Below are 19882 nucleotides of genomic sequence, written 5' to 3'. Positions count from 1 at the left end.
TAAGTTTATGATGTTAGGCTCAGATTACAAAAGATGAAAATACCATTAGAAAACAACATTTAATGCTCAAGTTTTATTTGAAAAATCACAAATTAATTTGCACTCTGCTTGATTGCACTGGTATTTCTATTTCAACTGGGGTTCTGAATAAGGTATTACTTTAACTAAAAATGTAATAATCATTTCTCTAAAGAATGAACATACACTTGTGCAGGCACAACATACATTTAGGTAAACCAACTCATTGAGCATGATCTTCTAAACAGGCATTCAAATAGATTTTGGTCGCTGGGGTAGACACAGGTTATAATAAGCATCTTTCTTCCAAAAATCGGGGCCCTTCCATCCACACCAACCCTGTATAGCAGAAGGGAAGAAATACATATCAATATACACAATATAAATGAGCTATTTTTAATAAGTTGATCTAGCTAGCATTTCAGTAAAGCTGACATGAAATTTTGTTCTATGTATTCTATGTATTCATACTTGTACAAAACCTACTTTGCAAAACTCCAAAGCTGTAAATAACCACCACTGCTCAGCCAAACATTTATATATTCTGTCTGAAATCCTCTTGGTGATTTATGATGGCATAACCAGGGATTATACCAGTATAACTACTTTTTCTGACATTGCATAAGGAGGTATGTGGGTTTGATACCTGTGCAATTGCTGCCAGATGGTACACGGCCACAGCTCCACCATTGCTCACAATGTTGTAGAAGTCTGTTCACAACAAATAAACTCCAAATGGATTTGACATAGGTTTGTTTCAGCAACAGCTTTTGTCTTCTCATTCTGTCATAAAGCTCAGTTTTGAGGAGCACTTACACGAGTTGTCCCCAAAAACTCTGCTTTCCAACAAACTCCAGAAACTGCATTTAACCTGTGATATTTGGCACTGAAACTGCATCCAGGTGAACTGCATTCAACAATTTATGTAATGTCTGAAAGCAGTGGGTTGTATCAGAGCTTATTTAGGCAGGTCACAGCAAAGGGGTGTGTGTGTGTGTGTGAATATCTATACAACCAAGCACTCATTTTTGTTTGTTTGTTTAATTATGTTTTGACAACAAAGATACTTTGTATCTCTGTAGTGTTACATGCATTGTGTGCACCAAATAATAAAAGCACCATTTAATTCCATTTCATTTCCAGGTTGTAACACAACAAAATGCAGAAAAGTCAAAGAGTGGTTGCAGTACTTCTGCAAGGCACTGCATACTGGCTACCTTCCTCCCATTCATGTGTATATCAAAGTTATACCAGATGAGATGATAATGGCCTATGGTCAACTTTTGAACCCTCAGGCTTAATCCAATTGCTAATCCAACCAGAGCAGACCCACTGAACAAGGAGATTTGCATAAGAGTTGATTTATTCTTTGGCAATTAATTGATTAGCTCTGCTCCAAGTGAAACTAACAACTGGATTTTGGTTTTAGAGGTCAACTTTAGGGAGGCCATTGAATCAAAGGCTGAAGCTGATCTGCAAGGACTGTGGAGAGACAGTGATAGAATCGAATCCAATCGGAGTCAGGCTGGCAAAAAGGTGGGGGCCTGCCTGATAAGTGGCTAGAAAAAGAAGAAGGAGTCCTTAAGAGCAGCTGGAACTAAGGGTTTAGTTTTAAAGTGGATTCAGATTCCCATATAAGGAGGAAATATTTCAGAAGGACAAAGGAAGTCCTATGAAATCAGTTTAAAGTGATAAGTTCTTTGAGCAGTGGAGAGCCAGTGAAGAGAAGGCTCAGATTCACATTATTCTATGGAATTGTAACCTATGAATAAAGCGAGAGATTCATAGGATTTATACTCCTATTGAATAAGCTTTAGTGAAAGGTGTATGAAAAGAACTAAAACACAACTGAAGTGTAACTGAAGATACTGAGTGAACTGAAACATAGGCGGGATACAAACCGCCGCTTTCCGGCGCTTCCCCGCAGGCGCCATTTGCTCCGCGTGGGAGCTGCAGCAGCCAAACCACGCGGCTCCCGCGCGGAGCTTCTTCTTGCGGCGCACTGATGACGTCGTGAAGCGCCGCTGGCGCATTTGCGACGTCATAGGCAGCGCGACACGTCTGGATGCTATGCGTCCAGTACGTAAAGATGGCGGCGCCCATGTGGAAGGGGCGCCGCCATCTTGTGCGTATTGTATACGTACTAGGGTTAGGGGGGTGCGGAAGCACCGCCCCTTCCTAACCCTAGTACGTATACAATACGTACTATATGGCGGTGTGTATCCCGCCATAGTCAATTTGTAACCAGTGAAATCATGTATACTTTATAAACACACGGTTTGAGAACCAACTACCAAAAGAGATCATAAGTTCTTGTGTAAATAAAATTTATTTTCTTCTTGTTCACAAAGGAGTGGCTGGAAGTGATTTATAAGTAACAATATCAGAAACATGCTACCAAGTGTATTAAAAACACTTAATAGTAAAGAAGCTTAAGGGAGTGGGAGGACTTAGAGAAATACTTCTGAGGGAAGACAAGTCTTGAACTATTTAGGAAAAGACAGTGTGAGAAGAAACCTGTGTAACCCGGTGGTCACAAGGACATATTTTAATACATCTGCTAAATAATACTTTGAGCACAACTGCTTCTAGGGTATTAAATTCCTCTCTTACATTCCAGAAGTTCCCAGAACTGCAGCCCCTGCTGGGAAAATATAAACCTTGTTCATGCATCTGAGACTCCCAAAAATAGAGGAGAGACAGGAACATGTGCTCTAGCCATGTCCCCACTGCTACCACCATGCTGAATTAATGGATTTATTTTGGTCAGACCAGAACATTCAGAACATAGACAAACACCAACATGCTGCTTGGAGAAGGTCTAAAAGGAACTTCAACCTACATTCAGAGGAACACAGTTATAGAACTCTGTCCAGTGAGGAAACCTGTGCAACCTAGGTTTGTTACTACAAACCATTTTTATAGACAAGAAACTTTAAAACAATGGTTCTAGTACTTTACCACTAAAAGAAAAGAAAAAAATGTTAAGGTCCAATATTCATTTTGGTTCTCATATGAATTCATACTGACTCTCTGCTAGCATAAGAAATGAAAATCAAATGTGAAGTAACATCTCACCTTTTCTAATATAATATTCAGGTCCTCTGCTCCAGTGTAATGGGGGTCCAAGATTAGAAATTTTATGTGCCCTGTGATCTCATTCCATGCTACTCCTAGTATTGTGTGAGCCAAAACTCCACCACCTGAATTGGGAAGAAAGAAAAAGAAGATACAGGATGAAAATTAAATCACAAAATTATCATTGGCTCATTATATATTAAAAGCATTTCTCAGGAGTAAAAGATCGTTATTTCTGTTTCCAAATATTTTAAAGTGATCTCCAAAAATAAGTAAAGTCTTTCATGGAATGCACAGCAAGACAGTATAAGGCAGTGGTTCCCAATCTGTGGGTCGGGACCCCTTTGGGGGTCGAATGACCCTTTCATGGGGGTCACCTAAGACCATTGGAAAACACTTATTTAATTACAGTTATGAAGTAGCAACGAAAATAATTTCATGGGTTTGGGTCACCACAACATGAGGAACTGTATTAAAGGGTCGCGGCATTAGAAAGATTGGGAACCACTTGTATAAGGAAAACTGTCTGAAAGAAACCAGTCTTGTACTTATACAGAATATTAATTATCTGACAGATTTAGACTTCCAGTTGTAAAAACTCTACAACAGCACAATCTGCTGCATTTTAATCTGCAAGTAAAGCAAACTTAGTTCAAAAGGCTTACTCTTCAGTAAGTGTACTTAGAACCCCACTGTTCTGAGCAAAGGATCACCACCAAAAACACCAACAGGATAGCATCATATATGCTCTTTAAACAGATAATTTCTAGATTACTCAACTAACCAAAATATATTTCCAGACACACACTCAGCATTATTTAATGATTAGAGAGCCATATGCTGAAATGAGAAAACAGAATATATGAACGCTGTGTGTTCTATCTTTGGAGGCTAAAGTGCATACAAAGCTGAAGAGTGAATGAGACAGAGGAAATAAAGGATGATGTTAGGAATGATTAAGTCCATTTTCACTAAACCACTATGCACCATGAAACAACAAACTCCCTCGTGGAAATGCTTGTAATTTCTTCTTCCCCTTTGTAGAAAGTAAGAAATTGTACAATTGTGTTATTTGGAAAATCTGACACTGTCTCTTTTCGTGCAAGAGCTAAATTCCATTATCTCCATGGCAGGTATGTGGGATGCTTCACTTCTCCATCAGGATAAAAGAAGCATAATCTCTGGTAATGTCTGCAGTGGATAATAGTAATGCCCAGTGTATCTTTGCCACATGCATTGTTTGTGGGAAGTAATGGATAGGAAAACATCAGATTATATGGGTAATTATGAGGCTTTTTAGAACAGTTTTGTTCTGAAGTATGTCTAATTAGGGATTATATTGTCTTAAAAAAGAAAGAGAGAACTAAAGATCATCTGTAGCAATAAAGGCATGCTTATCAAGCTTGAGAGTTCAAAAGATTTTTTGTGGTTCTTTAGCAGCCCTCATAAAGGCAAGAAGTTTCTTTGCTGTCAATAATTTACCTGAAAGCTATCTAAAATGTTGATAACCACATGGAAAGCCACAATTCACAACCATGAGGTTTCAGTGATTATTTTTAAAAAGATTCCTGATATACATCATAGTGTTTTAAAAACTATTAATAGTATTCTAGAGTCTCATTGTGTGAAAGAAAATCCTCACCAATTATTTTTCCAAATAATTTCCTAACCAAGCCCAATATTTTGAAGGACAGACTCATCTGAGACACTAGATCTTAGAAATGGTGTGTGCTTGCATGCATGTGTATTGTCTGTAGTAGAGAAATAGGGGAGAGAAGTTTGCTTTATCTCAGAATGGTCTGACGCTCCATAGATATAATGGAACTCATACATGAAAATGGTAGACCCATGCATGAGTAGGGAAAAGGCAAATCAGTAAACATACCAAAGAGTTTTAAAGCATGCTTGGTTATACATGTTGTATCACATATTCAGAATTAGCACCTCCCTTCCTAAGGTTGTCCTCTCACAAAGTACTGCTGGAGGATCATGAGGATGACAGCTCTCCTATATAAAAATTAAATATGTGCAGTAGAAGGAAAATGTATATAACTTTTCACTGATATATCAATAGAAGAACAGAGATAATTATGTGGAAGACCACCCAATCATGCAATCAATCATCTATTTCATAAACACATCAGTCCCAAGACATTCAAGAAATAACCCAGAATTGTCAAGGTGCTATAAACACTGCTCTTAAAAGGCCAGTAGAATATTTATAATAGAAAAATCTGAATAATGTTCATTTCTGGATATTAAAAGTCTTACCAATCATAACTGGTGTTCCCTTGGTCTTGAAATGATTTGCAAGTTCTCTTCCCTGAGAAGCCAGCTCAGACCCTTGGCTACAAGGAAAGATGATCATCACTAGCTGCTACAAAAGTAAGGAAGTCATGATCACCACCCATCACCTCTTACTAGTAATACCCAATCTGGGCAATGTTGCTATGGATTCACCTTAGGGTAACTCAATGAATTTCCTGAATATAGAAATTATCAGCAATCTTGACTCCAAAATGGAAGACAAAGCACTCATTTTCTCAGCAAGAAAATAACACTAGGAAATGATTTACTTGTAATCTGGAATCATTTCAACATGGCTACATTATTTTTGTTGTACCAAAGACAACAATATTTGGTTTTGTTTAACATGAGGTTACTACTGAAGAAAATGTTCTCTCCCTTTATGCCATGCAGAGCTGGTTATCATGTATAAAAGTAATCCAGAATCACTAGATTTTTAAAGGATTTCGACAATGAACGTAATGTTCTCTAATGACAAAATAGCTGCTTAGTCTTGTTTTTATAATATGGAGAGATGTTTTAACCATGGTTTAAAAGCATGCCAAAGCTATGTGGTCACTATATAATTAAGAAGGCTTGTATAACATTTTTTAAATTTACCATATTTTGAAACTGCTTTTCCCACAAAAGAAGAAGAAGATTAGGAAGAAAAAGCAACAGTCCAAATCAACACAACATTGCCATTTACTTTACGAAGGTGAGAATTCTGACTTATATTGCCCTCAAAAGTACAGGTTTGTGTTTTGTTACTGTGGCCCATTATTTGGGCTTCCTCCCTTTGTTTTTTGCTGAATTTCTTTGCCAACTTGGCTTAGTTTGAATTTTATTAAATGTACTTACCTGACAAACAATATTTTTGAAGTTATCCCTAGTAGTTGGTTTAGTACAAGCTGCACTTCAATGGAACCAATCCATTGGCATGATCCAACAAATCCTGGTGGCTTGTCTCCAACATCAACTAGAGCCTTTGGAATTGACACCGTCACCACATGTGAAAAACGGAAATAATAGAAGTTTGCAAAGTAACTTTAGTAATTTTCACACTTACCTATTTAAATCTAACTTCTTGAAAATAGAAGAAAAAAGAGAATTGTCTCCATTATGCAACTCAGTGCTGGAAGCAGATGTTCACTTTATGGAACGCTGACCCACATTCTGCATAAAGGTGCATAGTATAATGTGATACTCTGCTTCAAGCATGAACTAGCACAGCCCAGAAGCTTACCAGCTGAGTGAAAACTATTTATTTAAGCATGCAAGTATTTCTGTATCACCTCCCAGCCCACAAGGGCTCCTGAGGTGATGAACAAATAAAAACCAATAAAAATAATACAAACATTTTAAAACATAGTAAAATACTCTTTAAATCTCCTAAAAGCAGTCTAAAAACAATCCTAGGATTCAGTTTTGAAGCAGTTATAACAGAAGTTTCAAACACTGGATGCCATGAAGAAAAGCACTGTTTTTGGCTGCCTGCCGGAAGCTTAAGAGATGGGGCCAGCCTAACTTCCTTGGGTAGGAGGTTCCACAGTGAAAGCGCTGCTACAGATAAACCCCTGTTACGTGTACCCACTAGCTGAAAGCTGGCAGGCAACACAGTTTCAGCCCTTGGGGATCATAGCCACTCATGACAGAGTCCTGCAAAAATGCAGTCATTAAGTAGAGCACACAGTTTTTCAGAAGGAAGCATAAGGCAAGCACAACCATTATTTTCTTATAGGTGCCCATCTATTCCATCTACAATTGCTGGTCTTTCAGGGATACCAAATTCTGTACCTGTTGAATCTCCTTGTGTGTAGGTGTGGATCTGTCTGTGTATCCCTGATGCCTGAACCATGAGCATATAGTCTGTAAGGACCGATATGCACAGCCCCAACCATTATCATCAATGTGATCTTGCATGTAGTGATGATAACTGTATGTGCCATATACCAGATATACCTGTGGTGAAAAGAAAAAGCACACAATAACCCTGTTCATTATGTCCTGAAGGGCAGTCATTTTGTAGAAGGATATTCTACAAGGACACAGCCTAGAGACTTAAAACCAAACAGACAAACACAAAAGTCTGGAGAAAGAAATAGATGAACAAGGACATTCAGGCAACAATTCATCATACAGTTAAATAAATGTTTAATGACTAGGCAGAACAGCTATTGGCACAATTCTTATTAAGTGTATGATAGATTGGGCCAGGAAGTACTGTCTCAGCTTTTGATGCTACAAGGTGGAATGATACTTAATGGAGAAAAGATTGCACATTTACATTCAACTTAAAGACTTCTGGAATGAATCATAGAATTACAGAGTTGGAAGAGACCACTTGGGCCATCAGGTCCAACCCCCTGCCAGGTGGGAACTCTCAGTCAAATCATCGCCAATAGATGTCATCCAGCCTCTGTTTAAAGACCTCCAAAGAAGGAGACTCCACCACACTCTGAGGGAGCGTGTTCCACTGTTGAACAACCCTTATTGTCAGAAAGTTCTTCCAAATGTTGAGGTGGAATCTCTTTTCCTGTAGCTTGCATCCATTGTTCCGGGGCCTAATCTCTGGAACAGCAGAAAACAAGCTCGCTCCATCCTCAAAATGGCATCCCTTCAAATATTTAAACAATGCTTTACACATATCACCTCTTAACTGTCTCTTCTCAAGGCTAAATATACCTAGCTCCTTAAGTCTCTCCTCATAAAACATGATTTCTAGGCCTTTCATCATTTTTGTTGCCCTCCTTTGGACATGCTCCAGTTTCTCAACATCCTTTTTGAATTGTGGTGCCCAGAAATGGACACAGTATTCTAGGTGAGGCCTGATCAAGGCAGAATAGAGTGGCACTACTACTTCCCTTGATCTAGACACTATACTTCTATTGATGCAGCCTAAAATTGCATTAGCCTTTTTAGCTGCCGCATCACATAGTTGATTTATGTTCAACTTGTGATGTACTAGGACTCCTAGATCCCTTCCACACGTACTCTCATTATGCCAGGTGTCCCCCATCCTATATCTATGCATTTCATTTTTCAGCCTTAAGTGCAGTACACTTTTCCTTATTGAAATTCATTTTGTTAGCCGCTTTGATTATCTCGACAAAAAGCAGGATAGAAATAAAAGTTTTATTTTATTATTTATTAGCTCTGGCCTAGCTTTCTAATCTATTAAGGCCATTTTGGATTTTGATCCTCTCCTCTGGGGTATTAGCTGCTCCTCCTAATTTGGTGTCATCTGCAAATTTTATGAGCATGCCACCTATTCTTTCATCCAAGTAGTTGATCAAGATGTTGAATAGCACTAGGCCCAGGACAGAACCCTGTGGCACCTCACTGGCCACTTCTTTCCCGGAGGAAGTGGAGCCATTGCTAAGCACCCTTTGGGTTCGGCTCCCTCTAAGTAAGTATGTGCTAATAAGAGCCATTGACATCAAAATATTAAGTCTGATTCTTCAAGGAGACCTTTACAGCCTCCCTCATACTAGATTATAGTAAGATACCTGTTTGTTTATGGGCCTATAGACCCTGTTCTGCCATGGAGATTCACTGGGTGACTTTGGGCAAGTTACACACTCTCAGCCTAAGAAAACTCCTATGGGAAAATGCCTTAGGGTTGCCATAAGTAGGAAGTGACCTGAAGGCACACAACAACAACAACAGACAGAGGCTGTCATGTGCTTTTTATTGACATTAATGGTGAAATACAAGTTCTAGGAGCCCCAAAGCCATCCTTCCTATGTCCATAAAGCCTTAGGATTCAATGGCTTCTGATCTCCTCTTTTTTGCCTACCATTCTGTCTTTGGCCTTGAAATTGGAGTAAGAATAAATGAAACTCACTATACCAGACTCTATGCCTGGTGGGTTGAGATATACATGTGGGTTTCTGAGATATCCATCTTTAAATGGTTCATCTGGGAAGCGATAGGCATTTGCCCTTCGGAAATAAGGTCTGTCAAAGGGTAGGTTAAACCATCCATGTAGTTCCTAAAAACAAGGCAAAAGGTAATCAAGAAGCACACATTATCATTCTGATCTGCTATATTATGCATGCCTTTTTAAAATCAATATTATTTTATTACAGCATATTGGACTGCACTCACTAACAGTACTGAACCGGCACTTTTTAGCAATACTATACCTCTGCATTTAATTCCTTATATCCAGGGTTCAACTATTACCATGATAAATTAGAATCATTATCAGGACAGAAAACCATTTGTCAGAAGGAACTTGCATTGAACAGATACAGGTCAAAATTATCCAGGAAATACTGGAAAACCTATACAGAATGGTAAAGAAATAGAGAATCCCTTTCAGAGCAAGATTGCAATCCATCTGCTCTAATCAGAGCCAATTCACACATGAAGGTGTCCTAATCTCTGAGGGCAAGAGCTGGGTGATTTAATCAATGGGAGGCTGCCTCTGAAACCAGGGAGCTGCATTTTGACCTCCTGTCTGGCCTAATAACACATGAAAAATAAAACAGGTGATGTGATTTCACATTTTGTTGACACCATGAAATCAAGCAAGGAAGGGCAAACTTTAGAGTGTACTTATGTATCATATACTTTATCTCCCTGTATGTTACTAGAGGACAGAACAATACCAAACTGATGCTCTTGGCAGTAGTCATGGATTTATCATGCTGTTCAGGACCTGAGTAACTGCATGCACAGCATACTGACTACGGAATAGCAATGTAGTCAAAGATAATTTATGTAAAGAAAATAACAAGAAGCAATACAGTGTGAACAACCTTCAACCAAAGTTATTTTTGTTAAAAGCTTCTTTACAGCATAAGAAAACCAGTTACAAAGAATAAACATCAACTATCAAAGTGTAGTTGCAATGACAATCCATTAGAGAGCCACTGGTCAACATTATTCACCACACACTGACGTTTTTAAATAGGGGCGACCTTGCAAAATCAATTCCTGTACAAAGGACTCAAAAAGAACTCTAGGAGGCTGTGCAGACCACCCCTAAGGGGCATCCTGCAGCCACCTCCAGCTGTGCTGGATTTGGACCACAGCAACCACACGCTGTGGCCCTGATCTGGCCTTTCCAAGGGGCCATGGCTTTAAGCAGCTCCTTTGGCACTGCGTCTTTTGGATGCAGTGCCAAGGAGTACCATGACACCACATGCCATGTAGAGTGACGTGTGGCATCTCACTGCCCGGGGGGCGGAGTCAGGACATGCATCATGTGGATGCCATGCCTTGACTCCACCCGTGGCCAGCCTTAATGGCCAGTGTGCACAGCCCGTTACAACACAAACTTACTTCCATGAAAGCAATTACAGAGTAATAATCATAAGACATATAGGCCTGATATACATGGGCCAAAAGAAGTGGCTTCTGGCTGCTTCGTGGGGCATGGAATTCAGATGACACACGCCCCCAAAGTGGCCAGAAGCCACTCCAGAGTTGCAATCCAGTCTTTTGGAATGGATCAAAAAGGAGCAGGAAAAATCCAGCTCCTGGCAGCACCAGCTTGGTACCACAGTGGCAGCCTGTTTTGAAAGTGGGCAGTGTGATCATGGCCACAGGCTGCTCCTACGGGGCTGTCTGCTTCATCACATAATTAATAAATATTAATTATTAATAAATACGAATTATTAACAAATATTAATAAATGTAAATTATTAATATTTCAGCCAATATCATCCGAACAATCTTTTAACATAAGATGTACCTGTCTGTAAGTCTCTAGCTGATTATCAGAAATGCCAGTTGGATATGAAATAGTTACAAGATGCTTTTTTCCTGGTAACATGAAATGGAATTGTTCTGGAACCACAACCGATGTTCCTTTCATATATTTTAAAATGCACTTTTCCATGTCAGTTAGCTGTGTGTGAATTGCATTCACCAGAAGACTTCGTGCACTGCAAGATACCACAGAAACCATTTAAAAAACAGAACACCAAAAAAGCAATGACACTCTGTCACTTTCTATTCATTAATGTCCATGAATTCAGAGAGGACAGGGATTCTCCTAATAAGTAGTTCTGCCTCACTCTACAAATACTTTCTATTTATTTTGGAGTTAATGTAAGCTCACTGGTGAATGTGCATGAACACCTATTATATGCACAAAGTCAGGAAGACACACTGAAGGCATTGAAAGGATTTTTTACTTGCCGGTCAAGGTAAATAATAACCATTATCAATGAATGTTGGAGAAAGTGTATTGGCCAAGGGATATTTCAGCTGTTATGTGCCTTCAAGTCATTTCCGACTTGTGGCAACCTTAAGGTGAACCTATCACGGGTGTTTCTTAGCAAGATTTTTTCAAAGGGAATTTGCCTTTGCATTCCTCTAAGGCTGCACTGGTTTACTGTGGATCGTTGGTAACTGCTGGGGTTTGGTTCCAGGAACTCACATGGATACCACAATCCATGGATCCTCAAGTCCAATTAAATACAATGGCATAGTAAAATGATGCTCCGTATATAAAACAGCAAAATCAAGCTTTGCTTTTTTGAATTTATATATGTCATGAATATTCTCAAGTGTTAATGGTTGAATCCATGGATCAAGAATCTGTGGATACAGAGGGCCGACTCTGTATGCTGAAGGAAAAGTTTATTCATTTATTTAGAGCAGTGGCTCCCCAACACTGGTCCTCCAGATGTTTTGGACTTCAGTTCCCAGAATTCCTGACTGCTGGCTAAGGCTCCTGAGAGTTGAAGTCCAAAACACCTGGAGGGCCAAAGTTTGAGAATCACTGGTTTAGAGGTTTATATCCTGTCTTTCAATGAAACGATCCTCAAATTGTCTTACAACAAAGTGTAGTAAAACCTGTATGCAACACCTGCAGAGTCAAGCAGTTCCTATTTCCCTGGCCAATGGATGGGGGCAGAATGCGCTTTCCTTTAAGTCTCCAGTTCCTGTGCAATTACCAATTGGAGCTCAGTGCTTTTTCTGTCTGGGGAGAGATAAACAAATTGCAATAAGCAAAACTGATGAGGAAGCAGTGGTTCTTTTCCTCTGTCTGAGAGCAGAGGCCAGTATGTGCCTCTATTTCTTGACTGACAAACGTGTGTAAGAGATCATGAATGTTGACCAAGCAAGGTGTGAATTGCCCTGTTCATGGTGTCAACTTATGCACGATCAGTTGTGATTATTAATATTCTCCATTATAGTCACACAAAGCACAACGTATACATACATAATTATTCCATTTTTTCCATTGGTTACAACACAGTGACATATTTGTCATATTTACCGACAAAATGATTACAAAAGGTTCAATGGTGCATGCAGACAAAAAAATTATATTCTTTTATCTCTTTTCCTCCAGCTTTCTAAATACATATATAATGCAAGATCAGCCATAGGATGATGCTTTTTGCTCGAGCTTATTCTTTAGTTTGTCCTCTTTAGTAACAAGATTAAAACTCAACAAGAATGATACAACTTTATATTTAGGAATATTATGAAATTCAGCAGAAAGATGTATGTGATAGTTGTCGGTCTTTATATGGTAGATACAGAAACATCATACTGTTATAAGATGGGACTGAGCTGGATGGCTTCTATGGCCTCTAGCGTCCCTTTCAACTCTGATTCTGTGACTTTAAAAAGGAACAAAAAGACATAAAAGTAGATGGAGGAGGAATTACATGAACAGCAAAGAAACATCCTGGCAAACTTTCTCTGTTTTGGATATCAGGCTAATAATGTCAATTCTTGGTTTTAAGTCTGACTACAAAAAAAACCTTGAAGATTGTTCTGGAGCCAGAGAACCACTTAGAAGAAAGGGACATGACATTCTTTCCCCAGCTTCAGCTGAGGATCATGTTATCAAGCTGTGTGTATAGAAACTGTAAAGACAACAAAGAGTCAGGCTGGCCCTTCAAAACACTTCAGGAGGCTGACATGAGAGCTGAAAACTTTGGGGTACTTGTTGAAATATTTAATACTAAAGGTAAAGTTAGTCCCTTGACGTGAATGTCTAGTCATAACCAACTGTAGGTAGCGATGCTCATCTCTGTTATTAAGCCAGCGTTGTCCGAGGACCGCTCTGGTGGTCATGTGGCCAGCATGACTGCACTGAACACTGTTACCTTCCCACCGAAGCGGTACCTATTTATCTACTTGCATCTCAACTTGAATATTTTAATAAGAAACAATGTTCTTTCAAAACACCATGAGCTGCCTGGAATCTTAATTTTAAAGGAGACCAAACATGAGTAATCCCTGAAGCCCTGAAACCTCTCAAAGGCCGAAGAACATGGATTATATAGCAATATAAAACAAATTAAAGAAAACATACAAGTACATTTATGCATTACTTACTTCCGCCACATTTCTTCGGGAGACACGGAGACAACAGCATCAACCGGCAAGGTCATGCTTATGTAGTGATGCCCCTTGTTCTCTTTTTCAATGACTGGAGCCAGAGCTTCTGATGAAGCAGTCATTTCTAGCATAAGATCTATATTTACTATAGGCTGCTGCAAATAATAAAGGTACAAATTACAGACTGAACCATCTTAGTCTAGTGCGCTTGGGGAAGTAGCAACTTGAGGAGAGAAATCTAGATCAGAAAAACAGCACTTTACAAAAGGTTAACAGCCCTTCCCCAGTTATATCATAGCAGCATTCCAAGCTTGGTGGTCCTATTGCTGCCTGTAAAATAAACAACAGCTAATATCTTTAGTTTCACCTCAAGACTGGGCCAATTAAAAAGTAGCAATGGGGGCTGGAGATCAAGTGTTGCTCACACCAACACTATATTAGGAATTCAGAGATGCTATTCCAATGTTATGGGTAGATGTGTGCTGAAAACGTTATAATTTCAACCTCATCTACTGCAGACTTGATTCTGCACGCTAATCCATACATATCCATTTCTGCTATAAAAACAAAACTATTACACTGGCTGCCAGCACATTTCAGGTGCTTATGCTGACATTTAAAGCTCTAAATAGTTAGGGACCTCAATATTTGAGGAAGCACCTCTCCCTATGTATGCCTGCTTGAGGGCTGAGATCTGCTGGGAGATCCTTCTCTGTGTCTCACCTGTGAAGTCAATACACTGTGTGAAGATGTGTTAGAGGGCCTTCATAGTCACAGCCAACCAATTGTAGAACATCCTGCCCTTAGAAACATAATTGGCACTAGCACTGGTTTCATTTAGGTGCCAAGTAAAAACATGGCTGCAATAGTCTTTGGGTGTCGCTGATTCCTTTGAAGGTTTTAAACTGTTTTAATCTTTTTTATTCTTTAATCTTATTTTTTTTAAAAAATGATTTAATTTTTGTTTTTACTGAAGCAGGCTCTTAATCAAGGAGGCTTTTCTATAGGGTATGTGCTTTAGTTATGTTTTTTACTTTTATGTGTTTATGTAATTATATACTGGTTTCAGCTAGTTGATTTTAATTGGGTTTTTTATTTTATTTTATTGTAAAGTTTTAAAATGGTTTTATTTGTGAACTGACTTGGGTCCCTTTCTAGGAGAAAGGCGGCATAGAAATGAAACAAATAAATAAATCTGTTTTAATAGGTTAATTGTATTTAATATCCCTTTAGTCTATTTTATTGTTTTGAACTGTTTTTACTGGTTTGCATTGGTTTTACCCATAGGTCACCCTGAGATCTTTTGCTATAGGGAGTGACAGAAATATTGTAATAAATAAATACGTAAATAATATTTTAAATAGCCTCTCTTTTTGTGTTCAGCTCTACAAAATCAGAAGAAGAAAAGGTATACGTACTGATTCGTGTAACTTTTTGTCTTTCTTTTTAAAAAACCTGCGTTTAGTCTCATCTTCTTGCTGAAACCTGGAAAACAGTGGTAAAATCAACTTATAATAAGGAATTATCGTAATACCAACACCCTTTAACATTCCTTTTGTTGTTTTTCTTGCTCGTACTTACTGAATGAACTGCAGTATCTCCTTACAAGCAGAGTCATCTGAAAGCTCACTGGCAACTGAGTATTTCCCACTATTTGGCCACAGATACACTGAGCTATGACGGATCCTGAACACCAGCACATCTGAAGCTAATTTTGTTGAAAGGTCACTGAAAACATATTTTATTGCTTCTTTTGTTGAAGATTCTGAAACAAAGAGAAAAGGGGGGAAAAACTTTGAGTGGATGGTGGCATCAAAGAAAGGAGGAGGCTTGTTCACTCTGGCCATTAATAGCCGATGACAAGACGCATTGTCTAAACATTTCTAAGTGAATAAGGCCCACTGAACACAGAGAGTTTTGTTTCTGAGTAAGCATATACAGGATTTTCAGTACTGCATTTTCATTAACAGCTAATACCAAGAAGAATAATGTTGCACTTCTGTTCTCCTAAGCTATAATAGCTATCCTCAGTTATGAAACGAGGACCCCAAGTCTTGATACCCCACCACCACCAAACTGATTTATTACTTGTCAAATTGGCTTTAAAGTTTAGTTTATAATCTGGTATTATATTCCATGAATAAAAAAGTATTTTTAAATAAAAGATGGGCTTCTGAGCAGCCTAACAGCTCCCCAAAAGGGACCCAGAAAATGCCAATGTTCAAAAGTTCCCTGCCCTCAAGACAGAAAATACAGAATGGGAAAATTGTTCAGGTAATGAAAGGCACATATAAAAACGGACATCTAACATTACCCTACAGGCACCTCAGATTTACACACTGTATCCTCAAGCATGTTTACATGGGAGCACTATTATTTTCAACAGGGATTTCAAATCGAGTGGTCTGTTGGGTCACAAACTATACATCCGCTTCAGTTGTTTTATTTCAAAAGAGAGCTACCCTGAAATATCTGAACATAACAAAGTTGCCAAACACTATGTGAGATCATTTGTCCTTCTACAGTCTACTCTTAGTGGTTGCATTTTTCCAGTGGATCTTGATGCCTGGCCCTTTTAACCAGAGAAGTCATGGATTGAACCAGGGCATGTTCTCTACTATTTCCTTGTGGAATCCTACACTCAGAAAGTAGGGCTACATCTACAATGAAGAAAAAATGGAGTTCAATACCACTTTAATTGCCATGGCTCCATCCTATAGAATACTGGGATTTGTAGTTTGGTGAGGCGTCAGCACTCTTTGGCAGAGAAGGCTAAAGACTTTGTAAGGCTAAAGACTTTGTAAAACTACAAATCCGAGGATATCACAAGGTGGAGCTTCAGCACTTAGCGCTTACAGTGAGGTTGAACTGAATTATTTCTATAGTGTAGGTGCACCCACACAGTTGTCGAGCTGCAAACCATTTCCCAAGAGAATCATTCACTAAACACTGGTACAGGCCTGTGCTGCTTTTCTTGTTAACATACCATAGGAGTAACCCTTAGAATGCTGCCCATGAAGCCACCAACGTGTCAGTCTTCTGTGCAGCTTCACCATCAAGTAGGGATCCTTGCCTGATAAGGCCAGTGATAGCAATGTCAGTCCTTGTATATCACAGCAGCAGTGAGTGTTTCTGGATATGTTACCCTATAGTGCAAAACCCCCAATTTTTCCAAGCTCTGAAAATTACACGTACCCAGATGACCCAAAAACCTACTGTTCATCCCAATTTGGATGAAATGAACCATGTTTTGCTGACCCAGTGGTTTTAAAATGAGCCTGTCAATGAAGCCCATTAACATTTTTCTATAGAAATATTACTAATACTGTAAGTGTTAGTGTCTAGTAGCTATAGGGACGCACCGTCAGTAGCGGCCAGTTGGAAGGCAAGATCCAGGCCTCCTCTTATTCTAAAGATAATGTCCATCGTCTCTAAGATGACCTGTTTGGGGAAAAAGCAAAAAAGATATGAATTAATATGAAATGAAGTGCTGCTGCTTGAAGTTTTTCACAATGTGGCAGGAGTCTGGCTCAAAGAAACGTCTGTGGAACTCAACACTCAGTTTTATGCTCTGCATAACCCTATACAGACAGGCAAAAATAAAGCTGCTTCGGGTCACTTTGGAGGCATGGTGTTTCAATGATGCATGCACCCTAAGAGTCTGGAAGCTGCACCAAAGCTGCACTCCAGTCCTTAGGAGTCCTTCTGGACTCTTAGGATGCATGTATCCTTTAAACAGCATACTTGCAAAGTGACTCGAAGCAGCTTTATTTTGGCCTGTCTGTATCAGACCAATGTTTCTCTTCTCTATGTGCTGCATCCCCTGTTTATAAAATGGCAATGAAACACCTATATTCCACAGAGGACCATAAACATGATGCACACCGAACAGTAGGAATTACCGCGATGAGAAAAATTTACAAGAGACAATGTTAAAACATTAACACCAAATGTTATCTGAAAACAAGTGGCATTATCATTTTCAATTCTTCTGATACGATGCTAAGTGAAAGTCCAATCCGAAGCATGCCGTTCTATACACTTACTCAGGAGTAAGTCCTAGTGAACTCAATGGACCATCTGTGTAAATTTACATAGGGTTATGGTCTTATTCTGTTCTTGTATATCAATCTGACCCCTCTCTGGGTATTCTTTTTCTAGTAAATGAGTTGATGTTTGCAGACTGACAGTTTACAGATGGTTCCTATTTCGACGCAGGACCACAGAAGCGACTCTCATTGAAGAGGGCTCAGACTTCGCTGCTCTGCTTGGAGAAGATATGGCTAATATCAAACTGGAAAGCATAGGCTTACAGACAAATCCAGTCACAAGGTTGCACAAAATATACATCCAGATCTGGCAAATGTGGAAAGACAATTCTGGGATGCAGACTCATGAGACGGAGGAACGAAAGCAAGAGCAAAGAGTGGTACCTTTCAAGAACATGAAACTCCCAGAAGCCCCTGACAGTTTAACAGCCAGGAATTCTGGGAACTGAAACAACAACAACAACAACAACAATAAATACATAAACCTGGAGGACCAAGGTTTGGGAACCACTGCTCTAAATTATGCCCAGATTTTGCTCCTCCAGATGTTTTTTAACTTCAGCTCCCAGAATTCCTGACAGTTGGCCAAGCTGGCAAGGGCTTCTGGGAGTTGTAGTCCTAGATATCTGGAGGACTAAAATTTGGGAATGAGCGACTAAGGTCCGAAACACACACTGCAGAAATCATCCAACTTTGACACCGCTTTAACTGCCCTGGCTCAGTGCTAGGGAATCCTGGGAAGTGTAGTTTATTGTGGCTAAATGTCTCACAAAACTACAATTCCCAGAGTTCCCTAGCACTGAGCCAGGGCAGTTAAAGCGGTCTCAAACTGGGTTATTCCTGCAGTGTGTGTTGGGGCCTAGATTGGGGAGGAGGATTCAAAACCGCCAGAGGTCCATTTGGAAGGAAAGAAAAAGACCAGAACTCCCAGAATCCCCTTTGCGCCTAAAAATAAGGGAAGAAGAAGAAGACAAAGAGGCTCCTTCTTCCTTCCAGCCCAAAATGAAATAGGGTCAAATGAGGACGGAATAACCAGGTCTCGGATGGGTCCATGCTCTGGAATTCTGGGAATGGTCGTGAGTTGTGGTGGCGCCAGAGCTGGCTTACCACGTCCGTCAGCGGGACACTGAGGGCAGGCGGCCCAGGCGGCTGCATGGCTCCTCTCCAGGCCTAGCCGCTTCCTCCTCGCCCTCCTTCCCTCAAGCACCGGTAGTTCCCTTTAGGAGCAGAGGCCTACACGTCCCATCATGCAACTCCCCTTAGACGCCTGGCCTACATTTCCCATCATGCAACTCCCCTTAAGCACCCGGCCTATAATTCCCATCACGCAGCTCTCCTTAATCGCGCGGCCTACAATTCCCATGATGCAACTCCCCTTAAGTTCCTAACCTACATTTCCCATCATGCAACTCCCCTTAAGCACTTAGCCTATAATTCCCATCACGCAGCTCTCCTTAATCGCGCGGCCTACAATTCCCATCATGCAACTCCCCATAAGTTCCTAGCCTACATTTCCCATCATGCAACTCCCCTTAGACACCTGGCCTACATTTCCCATCATGCAACTCCCCTTAAGCACCCGGCCTATAATTCCCACCACGCAGCTCTCCTTAATCGCGCGGCCTACAATTCCCATGATGCAACTCCCCTTAAGTTCCTAACCTACATTTCCCATCATGCAACTCCCCTTAAGCACCCGGCCTATAATTCCCACCACGCAGCTCTCCTTAATCGCGCGGCCTACAATTCCCATCATGCAACTCCCCTTACATTCCTAGCCTACAATTCCCATCATGCAACTCCCCTTAAGCACCCGGCCTATAATTCCCACCACGCAGCTCTCCTTAATCGCGCGGCCTACAATTCCCATCATGCAACTCCCCTTACATTCCTAGCCTACAATTCCCATCATGCAACTCCCCTTAGTCACACGGCCTACAATTCCCATGATGCAACTCCCCTTACATTCCTAGCCTACAATTCCCATCATGCAACTCCCCTTAGTCGCGCGGACTACATTTCCCATCATGCAACTCCCCTTAAGTTCCTAGCCTACATGTCCCATCATGCAACTCCCCTTAGTCACGCGGACTACATTTCCCATCATGCCACTCCCCTTAAGCACCTGGCCTATA

At 40.1% G+C, this 19882-nt stretch overlaps 1 protein-coding gene across 3 annotated transcripts; it reads right to left on the bottom strand.

Moving 5' to 3' along the window:
* Nucleotides 1–58: 58 nt before the first annotated feature.
* UFSP2 (UFM1 specific peptidase 2) lies at nucleotides 59–18997 on the bottom strand. Of its 3 annotated transcripts, XM_089525367.1 has the most exons (12): nucleotides 18855–18994; nucleotides 17061–17139; nucleotides 15280–15463; nucleotides 15117–15183; nucleotides 13696–13853; nucleotides 11087–11279; nucleotides 9230–9376; nucleotides 7180–7344; nucleotides 6244–6368; nucleotides 5368–5444; nucleotides 3097–3221; nucleotides 59–357 (listed from the first exon to the last, which is right to left on the bottom strand). In XM_089525367.1, exons 1-12 carry the CDS (start codon nucleotides 18900–18902, stop codon nucleotides 271–273), a joined length of 1455 nt encoding a protein of 484 aa, XP_089381493.1. In that variant the 5' UTR covers nucleotides 18903–18994; the 3' UTR covers nucleotides 59–270. The 3 variants fall into 3 exon arrangements, with proteins under 3 accessions (XP_089381493.1, XP_089381494.1, XP_089381495.1); XM_089525368.1 differs by lacking the exon at nucleotides 9230–9376 and having other exon boundaries at nucleotides 18855–18995; XM_089525369.1 differs by lacking the exons at nucleotides 59–357; nucleotides 3097–3221 and having other exon boundaries at nucleotides 5386–5473; nucleotides 18855–18997.
* Between the last annotated feature and the right edge of the window lie 885 nt (nucleotides 18998–19882).

The sequence above is a fragment of the Sceloporus occidentalis genome, unplaced genomic scaffold (genome assembly GCF_023333645.1).
Source record: "Sceloporus occidentalis isolate IW3139 unplaced genomic scaffold, rSceOcc1.0.p SCAF_5, whole genome shotgun sequence".
In the NCBI taxonomy this organism is placed as follows: domain Eukaryota; kingdom Metazoa; phylum Chordata; class Lepidosauria; order Squamata; family Phrynosomatidae; genus Sceloporus; species Sceloporus occidentalis.
The sequence above is the reverse complement of the archived record's forward strand: the minus strand, read 5'-3'. Positions and strand labels throughout refer to the sequence as shown.

Bases quoted from the DNA above. Each gene is read 5' to 3' on its own strand.
- UFSP2 (XM_089525367.1), bottom strand. From the start codon at position 18,902: ATGCAGCCGCCTGGGCCGCCTGCCCTCAGTGTCCCGCTGACGGACGTG. The intron at 17,140-18,854 runs GTAAGCCAGCTC...TTCCCCAAACAG, and splicing joins GTGTCCCGCTGACGGACGTG to GTCATCTTAGAGACGATGGA. The intron at 15,184-15,279 runs GTAAGTACGAGC...ACTGTTTTCCAG, and splicing joins GAGATACTGCAGTTCATTCA to GTTTCAGCAAGAAGATGAGA.